This window comes from Acromyrmex echinatior, chromosome 10 (assembly GCF_024713525.1).
Source record: "Acromyrmex echinatior isolate Ae372 chromosome 10, ASM2471352v2, whole genome shotgun sequence".
NCBI classification, from domain to species: domain Eukaryota; kingdom Metazoa; phylum Arthropoda; class Insecta; order Hymenoptera; family Formicidae; genus Acromyrmex; species Acromyrmex echinatior.
This window is the reverse complement of record NC_141861.1, coordinates 4,994,805-5,007,177: the sequence shown is the minus strand read 5'-3', so window position 1 is coordinate 5,007,177 and position 12,373 is coordinate 4,994,805. Positions and strand designations below refer to the sequence as shown.

The following is a 12,373-nucleotide window of genomic DNA, read 5'->3' as shown; positions in this document are numbered from 1 at the left end:
CTTCCCATCACTTGTAAAACGCTACGAATTAATTCCAACACCTAATAATATAATTTTTTTTAAACTTATAATTATATATCTTTATAATAATAATTATATATCTTAATAATTTTATATATCTTTACTAATTTATATTAATTTGAGACTTAGTTATATCAAAAAAAGATTTAGTATCGAAAATTAAAAGTTCTGAAAAAATCTTGATCGTTAAAGAATTAACTTCAAATTTGCTAAAGAATCTCGAAATAAAAAAGTACGCAGCTTAAAAAAAGTGCATCCATGAAACTTTTGACGAGAGCAATTAAAAGATCGAGAGGAAAGTTTTAGCGAGATTTTACGAACTTACAAACCATTGGTTCGTCGAATCATGCAGTTTGATTTAAGAACAAATTGGAACATCGTCCACTTTTTGCAACCTTGTGCAAGATCAGTCAAATTTTCTTTCAAACTCGCGTCAGAATATTATTAGATCTTATATTGAAAAGATGGCGTCGTATCAAAGCTTTGATTACGCCACGCGACGTAATATTAGAGTGGATCTTTTCTTCGATAAGACTAGCGCATTTAATCTCATAATAGAAAATTTCACGATCCGTTAGGTATACTCAAACGTCTTCTTTTTTATTTTTTAATTTTTTCATCGCACAGGACACGAAAGTGTGCCGGTGAGAAAAGAGATGTAGCCTTCCTTTGGATGCTTACAAAGAAAATCCGGAGCGCTTAAATATGACGTAGCGACCGCCTTCTTATAATCTGTATTCAACCGCTGTAATCACTTTCGCTCCCCTTCGAGATTGAATTTCACGGGTAGCTGTTTAAAAAGCGGAATTTATATTCGGCTGGACGCACTCTTGGCGCGTCGGAGGATAAGTATCAATGCTACTCGGCCATTAATCATTGGTCGAGATTCTTTTTTGCGCATTCCGCCATATATCACACTGGATCGCGCGAATTGCATAATTCCTCAGTTGAGAAAATGTGAAGTCAGCAAGCGCTTCTATAACACTCGCATGTTTTCACCGATATTCTTTGTTGCAACTAGAAACTATTAAACTTGACATGTCAAATGTATAAACAATGCAATTTACACATAAATATTTGCGTCGATTTTTATTCACTTTTTACTTATGATATAGACTGTAATAAAACATTATACATGCTATGCATATTTAATTGAAAAGTGAACTTTATGACATGATGATGAAACAGTGGGAAGTCTCTTCTTTTATACTTAGTTCGCCTTTGAAAAACTTTTTAACAAAGTTAAATTAATTTAAAGTTTAAGGATTATTATATTTTTATCATGGATTATTATATTTTTATAATATCATTCGTACATTGTAGTTGCTCTATTACGAAGTTCTCACTCAATTAATTTTGTTAGGCTTCGCTTGATTGGTCGCGATTAGAAGTCATCTTCTATCCAATTCATTACTGCCTAGTACTGATCGTTATTTGAGAAGATAAATTGAGAAGGAAACTTTTTGCTGCACTACTCTTGTAATTACGTCAAATCAAATGTCTTTGCATTTCTAAGTGTTCTTTTTTCTACTTGCATGAATAAGCCCAGAAATATCTATTGTTTTGTTTCGTCCAAGCAATTGCTGTTCCGAACGTACGTAATGTTTGAGATTGAAATGTTAATACGTATTCTACAGTCTGTTGGCTTAATAATCTATATAATACGAGATGTTCTGTGTAATTTACCGTTGGTTCGACGCGAATGCTGTTAAACTTCGCAACAACTATCTTCTAGAAGCATGTTGGCATCAGGTGCGCATATAACGCTTTGAATCGAGAATTATGTTATTACTGAGATTATTATCACTTAAGAAACTATTAAGCACAAGATTATTATGATTCAACTGACATTTGAATAGAAAATAAATAAATAAATTTCAAAAATAATTAAATAAGAAAGTAAATAATTTTATCAGAATTGTTTTAGCTTATTGCTGAATTATTTTATAAGTCGTGACTAATAATGTATCTTCAAAGGTATTTACTTTTTCTGTATCAATTACGATTTGTTAATATGAAATGCTTTATAAAGATTATATTTTGTAAAACATCATATGTAATATCTAATATAGAGACGACCTATATATCTACAGCAATTCAATCTACATCAGTCTATCGTCGCCTACATTGATGAAAGTTTAGACAAACTTCTTACAATTCGCTTACAAATTACTCTACCGTACGATTCACTCGAATAACTTACTTTCGACGCTATCACGACTTCCGCGACGATAATGATCCATTAAGAAAGCCGGAACTCGGCCATTCCGGCCAATACTTTCGACGGGCTCGCTCTTTGCCGCCGCGGCTTGACGAGAAGCGATTTCACGCAAGAAGAAAAAAAAAGGGAATGGAAGGACATTAATCGGAGAACACGATGGCAGGAACGTTAGCGGGTTCTCCAACTTTCCATCGAAGTGGAAACCCTCGTCTTTAACGTGGTACGCCGTTGAACGTGCGGGATGACGAAAAGACGGTGGGAGGGACAGGGCAGAAATTCACCTCCTTCCGATTCCGGATGAACGCATTTCGTTGAAAGCAGATTTACATTTCCTCCTCTCTCTCTCTCTCTCTCTCTCTCTCTCTCTCTCTTTCTCCTCTTCTACGGGACCCTTACCGTAACCGTCTTGCCTACCCTTTAACGTTCGCGAATTCCTTTTCTCGTGACGTTCACACGTTCTCCAACTCACGCTTGATTTGTTGCAGTTGGAGGCGACCACGAGGCAACAGCGGACGAAGGAAGACGAGGGAACGCAGTGGAGCGAGATCAGTCTCACCCTTCAGCCGTTCCATTACACGAACGGTCGTTTGAATCTACGTTGCACCGCGGAGATACCTGGCGTCTACTCAAAGCAAAGCGAAGTCCAGCTCCTTTCGGGTATGCGCGAACCCGTGCCTGAAAGAGGTAACTATACAAATTTTGTTTCTATTTGTTTTATATTGACCTAAGAACTTTCGAAGTCTTATAAGTTCCTTTTTGTCTTGGATTCGGCTTTATAACTCGAGAAACTTTTTCGATAACGAATACATATTATTATATTTAGTCCAATCAAGTCGAGTGACATAACATAAATGTCATTACGTTAAAATGGGAAAAGTTTCGAAAAATTTGCATATAACTTATGACTTTAATATTTCTCTGAACTTTTTTGAGTTTAATACTCAACACTTATATATACGTCACTGTATTCAATTTATCTAGCTAACTTGAATGATAATTCGAATTAAACTTCGAACGTACCGAATATTCAAGATTAGCGCACATTGGATCAAATCCGTTTAGTTAGATTATGTTCGATTAGAATTAGATCAGGTTTCTCGGTATACAATATCTCTATAGACAACCTCGTTAGCAAGTGTCTAGAATATCCTTTGTAACGTATTGATAGTTATACCAAACTTGGTTGGTGCTGTTTAACAGAAAAAATTATTGGACGGGAATATGATAATGACAAAATGATCGCTTTTTCGTGCGTTTCGTAATTCATGACTCGATCTTGATGATTCTATGATCAACCAACATACGCTCGAGCTAACCGAGAGTCGAGATTAGTCGGTCGCACGGACTAATAAATTCTGAGAGCAGGGTCCACCCACTCGAAATCGGTAAGGAAGCCTCCGGTGCACGCTGCGCTCGCTTTCCTGCACGCGACGTCGACGAGATTTAATTGAGCGGCCACGGGTATAACCTACGCTCCCATTACCTTCCGGCCGGCTGACCCGTCCTTTCACCCTTTGCCCGGTGTACCCGCTGGCGCTCTAACTTTCGTCGCCAAGTATACGTGCCGAGTCGCTAGTGCAATTCCGATGATTTCACCGTTCTCCCTGTGGACCCTACGTGGACGCAAAATAATTCACGATAGTCTGAATAAATCGTATATACAGATTTACAAAATAGTGCTTCGAATTAAAAAAAGAAAAAGTCGCGCCTACCGCATATTTTTGAAAATGTCAATATTGCTTGAAAAGTTTAGGATTTTTTATTTTTTATTTATTTGATTAACGATTTATATACGCGTGCCAATACAATTCCATAATTTATTGGATTTTTTATAGAGATTATTTCATATGAAGATATTATTTTAGTGACCGAACAAAATTCACACAACTGGATTATGTATAATAATAGAGTCCATCTTCTATAATTCTTTTATTCTTTAATTTGTCAATTATTTATTGTTTCTTTATAAAGAGCATTTATTTTTCAGCGATATAACTAAGTAAAATTTTTGGTTTAAATATTCTTTTTCATAGAATAAAAGAATTATAGAAGATGGGCTCTGTTATACATAATCCAGTTGCGAGTTTTGTTCGGTCATTAAAATAATAAGTAATCTCTATAAAAAATTCAATAAATTATGGAATTGTAATGGCGCGCGTATATAACGTATCTTTTAAAAATACACATAGTTACTTTACAAGTATAATATAATTTTAACAAATTTTAATTACTATCGTATTTTACAATCCTGTATCATGCGCCGAGAACTAGTTAAAGTCTAGCTTTGAATCTGTGGCAGTGTATACCAATAGATTGCATTGATGCAATGCACGTTACCAGTGTCCCCATTGGCCCCCAATTTTATGATCACATTCGTACCTCGCGGAATCGAAAAGTATCGTCCACCGATAATCTATATCCTGGTGTTTTGAATCTGGCTCTTCAATGGATTCTGCTCAAAATACGGGTGATTGGATACTTCCGTTCGCCCGACGGTCGGGAAAATACCTAGTGGATTTTTGCGTATTGTGCAATTCGTCCTGGGAAAACAGGACGAGTACGTAAGCCCCATTGTACGCCATTTTTTGTCCATATCTTGCTTATGATACGATATTCCCTGCTTTTAGAAAAAACAAACTGTATGTGCATCCTATTGTTTGCTATTATGTACCATATTGTATGTAGTTTATTGGCTAATAAATGGCATATTCCATTTTTCACTATTGCACGATCAGATAGTATTTACAATAAATTGATACGATCTACCAAAGTCTAGGCTTTTATTTTATATTGCGAGCATCTTTTTTCTTTCCAAATGTTACTCTTTTAATTAAATATATTTAAAACGTACGGATCTTTTTGTTGAACATTTTATGTTATTTTATACATGTTATAAATGTACTTTTATGTATTTCTGCACTTCATGTTGAAAGATAGAAATTAAATTACCAATTTCTTAAGAAAAAAGATTTGAAAAATTTATTAAATTATCGAAACTGTCGATAGAAAAAAAACTCTAGCACTCAAAGTATTAAGATCAATTCAACACACTAAAGTGATCAAAGAATTCGTATGTGAAACGTAGCGCGGGAAATTTGGAGCATTCGATAGAAATTTCAGAGATCTCGTTTCCACATTGCGGATGTAAGCTTTCGTACGCGAAAAGATATAAAATATTTGCACTCGGTGTAATATGGAAGAGGAATGCTGTCCATAGATTTTTTAGTGATTTTCTTCTGCTGAAGTGAACTGAAGTTTAATATGTGAAACGCGGTGCAAAGTAGATAGATGACTTGAAGAAATGGTTGGCAGATGTTGTCGTGGACCGGTGCGAAGAATGTTCATGAATTCGCCGACATAGTGATGCTCTCGGAAAACTTCTTATCATAACACTAGACAATGACAGCGAACGTGACATGTAACGCGTGTGCTGCTTTAATGCATTGAATTGATAAACTCGCGTTATTTCGATATAGCCAATCAACTATGCAGTGGTAAACCAGAGTTATTCCGAGATAGGTAATCAACTATGCTGCGGTAAACCGAAATATCACACGTAATACGAAGCTGAAGTACACACAATATTACAGCATCCATTGTTAACGACGTAATGTCTATTGGAATTCTTCTCCGCAGTCCTCCCGAAAATGTTTCTCGTAAGTTAAATTTCAGACAAAATCCATTAGTCATGCTGATAAAAATTCTGTTGTCAACATCGATAAAACATTTTGACACACAATGTGGGGTAATCCCTTTTCCAACTGTCGAAGTATACGTACGTACATACGTACATTCGCAATTTGTGAAAATAAAGGAAAGCCATTTGTACGCGAAACAAAATTAACGCGCGCGCATTCAATTCCGTATACGGTTTGACCGGTTGCCAGCAGCGTGAATTTAATAAATCGCAGAGGAACGGCGCGCGCGGGGGAATGTGGATTGCGGAACATATAAAAATTTCGATTTTAGCACAGCGGCATTTATCAAAGCTTGTACGTGCGTGCTAGATATGACGATATCGTAATCACTTCTGTTAGGCTGTGTATTAGCCCCTTGACATTTTTCGTTAAATGTTATTCGCATCTGTCGACCCTCTGTATTGTTAAGCTACCGGAGCTCGGTTCACCTCATATTCGTTTATTTTGAAAAGGCTGGTGGTATATATTCCGGCGCGGAAGCGGTACGTTCATTTTATTTTCAATGACGTTTGCCCGATAACATTTAATAAGCGCCGGTCGCATGCAGCATTCTATAAAAGACTGTGACATTTACAGAAAATAAAAGCGACCACAAAAATGGTATTTTCCGCTACGTTCGTTTTTTTTCATCTGAATAGCTCGCATTTGTATAGAATATCCGATTTATATATGTAGCATCGATATAACACAACACAATGGTAGAATAGTATTATGGCCTGCATGATGTCACTAATTTGATATGACGTCATTTCAGTATATATTTTGTTTCAATTATTTTATAATAGAAAACTAGCTAGTTACATTAATAATGTAAAATTACATATTTTTCGAGTTTTCCTTAATTCTTTATACGGAAAAAACAATTTTGCTGAAGTATTTAAGAATTTAGTTGGATAGACAAACCTGAAAACAATTTTGTTGGATCATCAAAATAATTACGTAGAAATCTTATGATGAACAATACTGCAAAAAGTTTTGATATTCTAACAACCAGTTTGAGAATCCTACATAATTATTTTGATAGCCCAACAATTATTTTCAGATCCGTATCTAACCAAATTTTTAGATTCTTTAGTAAAACTTTTTTCCATGTCCAATACATTTTGCAAGTAACAATTATATTAATACGACAAAATACTAAAATATAAAAGGTATGAGAGGATTGATTTAATGAGAGAAAAGTTAAAAAAATAATTACACTAAATGTAATTTTTTAACTTTTATTCTATTTTCTCATTAAATCAATCGTCTCTTATCTTTTTTATGCGTACTTCAATTGTATAAAAAGATTTTACAATCTGTACAGCTAATTCGGAGAATATTTTGAGCTGTAATTCCATCACTTTAGGATCCTCTTAATAATATTTAGGATTAAATATATTGTAATTAAATATAATCGATATTTAATATAAAGTTTGTTTTATCATATCTATATAACGCTGAAAATTTCATTTATCAAAACTTGATAACGCTGATTTTATACTTGCTTAGTATTTTATATTTTTTAATTGAAGAAACACATAGACATGTTAAAAATGGAATCCGCAAAATGCACTTGAAATGATCAATGTATAGTAATAAGGATCGATTCACTTATATTCTACGATTAATGTTTGTTGCTACTTATTTCACTTTTGAGTTACAAAATCTGCATATAAAATTAAATCTTTTAAACAGGAAATGCACTCATCCCCCGACATGATGTCATAATATTCCCACATGCATTGTGCGAGATTGTCTCTTCCCTGGAAAATTCGTTCTCGTGTAAAAAAAACTCACATCGTGCATGCGGAAGTTCAACGGCGAACTGCTGCGGAAGTACCGTGGATTTCGATATATACGTCGGTCTGACTTCCTCTTTTTCGCTTCTCACATGCGCCAATGGTATGAGATACGAAAGATTCGGTACCTCGTTGGAGAAACTTACTCAGGACAAGACGTCGCGCCTCGCGGCGAAACTTCAGCTCTTCTGTCTCGTTGCCTTCTTGCTTCTTCGCCCCTTCTTCTTCTATCCTCTTCTCGACGCCTTTCCTCCCTGTACCCTTCTCTATTCTCCATCTACCGACTTCGCGAATTACCCAGGACGCTAATCTCACGTGTACGAACGAAGCAAGAAGAAAAGGATTTTGCAAATCGTCTCAAAGATGTAATCTTATCTACAGTCAAAGGTTGCGCCGCGGTAAATCTATATGTATTTTGCGTTTTTTTGAGTACACACACAGAAATATAGATTTGAAGCAGATTAAAAATAATTCCTCAACAAATTTTTCTACAAATTACTTTTCACAAATTGCTATTGAATATTTAATTCGCGTGTAATTAAATTCTTATTAACTTTTCATTTGAATAATCCGTTTCATAATTCAACTGATGTCCTACACAAAATCTTTTTAACAATTGTACTTTGATGAATATTTTTAGCAGTTTATAAAAATTTCTTATCCACAAATACATTAAGATTCTTTAAGCTTCGATCATATTTCTTGACATTGTCATAAAGTTATTCTTGTTATTTTAGCTTCTAGTATTTGGTATTTAGGTCAAGTGCTCCTGAGACACCCTCTATACACGTCGCATGTATAATTTCGCGGCAGCCGAGCCCGGAAGCGTGGATCGTGGTAACGCAGGTATCCTGAGCTTTAAGGGTAGGTGTTATCAAGGCTTTGCATACCCGATTATCCGGCCCTTCTTGTTCCCATGTAAACTGCCGGGAGGAAAAAAAAACGCACGCCATTCCCCGATCGACTAACATCCTGGAAGATGACGCTTATCGGCTTCTCGGCTTCTCGTGCAGAATAGTCGCAGCTACCTCTCAAATAGATAGGGAAATATCGCGCACTGCATGCAGGCAGCACCTGCGCGAAAGTCCAGGTGATTGATTGATCACTGACACTCGGTATTATTATTATTATTGAAAGTGTCATGTATGTGATCGTTTCAAGACCGATTAGGATAAATCTTTTCACCTTAAGCAACCTTTTTGCGATATTTTAATTCAAATAATGTCATCTAGGTGGCAATATTCTGAAAAAAATTTACAGGAAAAAATATAATACCCAAAAATATTTTCTAAAGAGATCCGAGATCATTCAAGAGACAAATGGTTTATCTGAATCATCACAAATTTTCTCTCAAAACAGTTCAGCTTTAATTAATAGGCGATATTGTATCAGAGAGAAAGTTTGCAAAACAGATACACCCAAATCAAAACAGTATAAATATAGGAAATTTTCCTTAGCTGCATTAAATCTGCGGGATTCTGTTCTCAAGTTGTACGCAAACCCATCTTCAGGTGTCTGAAATTTATTGGTTTATGTCGAACTTTACTGAGTTTCTGATTACTTGTGAATATCCGATTAGTTTCGAACGCCGGAAAATAAATGGATTGCTATAAGATATGGAAAGTGAGAACTTTTCGATTAGAGCTTATTCTTTACGAAAATAATTTATTTGAAATATGTGCGTTGCGCAAGTATCAAAATGTTTTCTATATAAATAATGTAATAATTTTGTATTTTCTTTATACATGTAATATGAGTATACATATATATTATTCTTTATTCTACTGCACGATGCTCTTTGTATGTTATTTTTTGATATGAATTAAAGTAGGATTAAAATTTTACTTATACTACTAATAGAATAAATTAATAATGTAAAAAGATTTAATTTAATTAAGTACATTATTCATTATCTTGAAACACGAACAATTTAAGGATACATTTTAACATGTGTGTTTATTATTATTATTATTATTATACTAATCATCTCATAATTGGATAAACGTATGTTATAACGAGCGAGCTCACAGTATAACGAGAAGAAATTTCGCTCCTTACCGTATGCATCTTACAAGAATAACTTTTGGCAATTTTGCCGCTGCATTGCGCCGAGATTTTCATGTATACCAGTGATAAAGTATGTATACAACTGAAACGCACCTCAGTTGTACTCTAAGTAAATCGTTTCCCCGAAACTTTCTGAAGACTCGTGTCACGAACTTACGAGCACCGGCTCATGAAGTTGCCTGAAGAGTTTTTACATCAAGAACCCTTTGAATTTCGTCGCGGCCTAGACTTTTCAGGTCGTGGCGAATGAGTCTTTCAATCCCTCTCAAAAGGCTCTTACCGAAAATCCATGAATGATATCTCATAAGCTGTTCTTACGCACACGTCACATTTATGCATGCATCTGAAAAATCTAACTCCGAGGTTTTGCGAAAGTTTTCCTCTCGGTTTCGCTCGCCGTCGGACAGTTTATTCTGCACGCATATTTTATATAAATATTATATGTATCTGGAGCAATTCTGTATAAGTCTATTCTACATTTATTTTATGCAATCGTATTCGCGCAAAATTAATACAAAGAGAAAGTGTGTATTACGTCTTCACATCGGATTTTCCCGATTATAAATTCTTTAGCAAACTTGGAACGGAATGGAAAATCAACTTTAAAATGGTCAAACAGCCTGCAGTTGAGAGGAACATTTCGGTGTCCACAGAATATTCTGGTATATCAGAATTTCGTAGGATATTTAAATATGCATAAAAAAGTATTGCGTATGGCATTGCATGCGATATCAACCGTCAGAGATGATCAGATTATATGTTTTTTTTTATGTTCGAGTGGAATATTCCAAAAGTAATATCAACGATCGCTATCTAGGATCCGGAGCGTTCGCGATTTCGTCATCGTTGGCAAAACTCTCGTACATTTTGAGATAAATGTAATAGGAGCAGACTGGAGGAACATACCGTAAACCTCGACGATTGATAAGCGACCAAAGGATTTTGACTCTTCTCAATTTTCAAACCTGTCGGGGCTATATTCCACTTTAGTCCCCTTTACCGCCCGCCGCGTACCAACGTTGCCGCCGTTACAGAAATTCGTTCTCTTCTGCACCCGTAGTAATTTCATTTTGTTCACACCCGGTTTTCCGCGGGCGGCTGGTCGCTTGATTCGTACGTATTACTCCCTGGGCCGTGGTCGACAGAATTGTTTTTAGGAAATTGACTTTTCTATCCGACAGAAGGAACAATGCCCCGCGGAGGAAAATCCACTGACGTTCCACTTAATGGCACCACCCTCCTTCCTCATCGTCAGAGTTTCCATTCCAAAAGGGATTTCAACAGTTGACACGCCGCGCCCCGTCAGAGAGATTTAATCTCGAACAGAAAGAAAAATGTCATTTTACGCGAAATCGCTCCCCAATAATCCTTGCATACATATATTTTATATACATATCATTTTAATCTATTTTAAATATAATCTATTATCTGGTTCGAATTAAGGAAGAAACAAAAGCGCGATCCTTTTCCAAATCTTGTGATTGTTCCTAAATTACTCCTAGAGACTAATGTGAAATAAAAATTACATTTATTTGAATCCCTTGCAAATTTATAGGTAATACAGAGTCCGGCAAAATGATCTCCCACATTTTAATCTTTAATAATTTAAAAATGTGGGAGATCATTTTGCCGGACCCTGTAGAATTTGATTCTCGACAACTTCGATTACTGTTAAAAATCTTAAATTTTATAGCAAAACTTGGAATATATAAATTTGTTAAGTATATTAAAAGTATAATAATAATTATTTGAATTTTTCCAAAATTTTGTTATATTTTTCTTTTTCCAATTTATTTTTTCTTTAATCACATTTTAAATCACATTTAGGTATTTATATTCTAGAATTTTTTAAACAACCATCTATTAATTACATATATAGAAAGCAAGTAGATTAAGTGTGGTATTGTTATATTATCATGTAAAATATACTGATATGTTACGGTAGCTACACTTTGAATTACAATAATATTCATGCGTAGCATATCTGTCAACGTGTCTACATTAGAATGTTGAACGTCTACATGTACTTAGTTTTCACGCGTGTTATATTCATGATATACCGATAATGTATAAACCGAACTAAAATCAACTGATTATCGGCGACACATTTCTCGATGATTTGATATCTATTCATCAGATTTCCTGCGCATTTCGTCGAACGGAGACACGTGTCATTATCGTCGCTGTTATTGATTGTAGGCTTGTCGATTTTGAATGTCGCGCAGCATAATGATGACGTTTTAATGATACGAAATGTAATGCAGACCGTGTTTACCAATCAATAATCCGGTCATGCCAGGCACCATCATTCGACTCATCTATCTCACTTTTTACAATATACGTGTGAATTTTCGTGTATATCATTAACACAAAAAAGCTTTTCGCAAAAAAAAAAAAGAATTAAGTTTCAACGAGGACGACACACGTGCCATCGTTCCGTGCAAATAGAGAACACGTAGCGCATATAAATTTTGCACTGCAAAGATACTAGAAATTCGAATGCAACATAGAGTTTGCGGTGAAATGTTCAACTTGGAAAAGCTTTTCCTTTTTTATTGGATCTTTTTTTACAATATGATGAATAA

At 35.1% G+C, this 12,373-nt stretch overlaps 2 protein-coding genes across 2 annotated transcripts in view; both read left to right on the top strand.

Annotated features, from left to right (window-relative positions):
• The window catches only part of LOC147908240 (uncharacterized), a 539,816-nt gene that overhangs the window by 473,987 nt on the left and 53,456 nt on the right, over positions 1–12,373 (top strand). The gene's annotated exons all lie outside the window — the stretch shown is intronic.
• The window catches only part of LOC105146752 (uncharacterized), a 173,386-nt gene that overhangs the window by 133,916 nt on the left and 27,097 nt on the right, over positions 1–12,373 (top strand). The window contains exon 5 of the mRNA XM_011057228.2: positions 2,728–2,926. Coding sequence (XP_011055530.1) covers positions 2,728–2,926 — 199 coding nt within the window. The remainder of the gene's footprint in view (positions 1–2,727; positions 2,927–12,373) is intronic.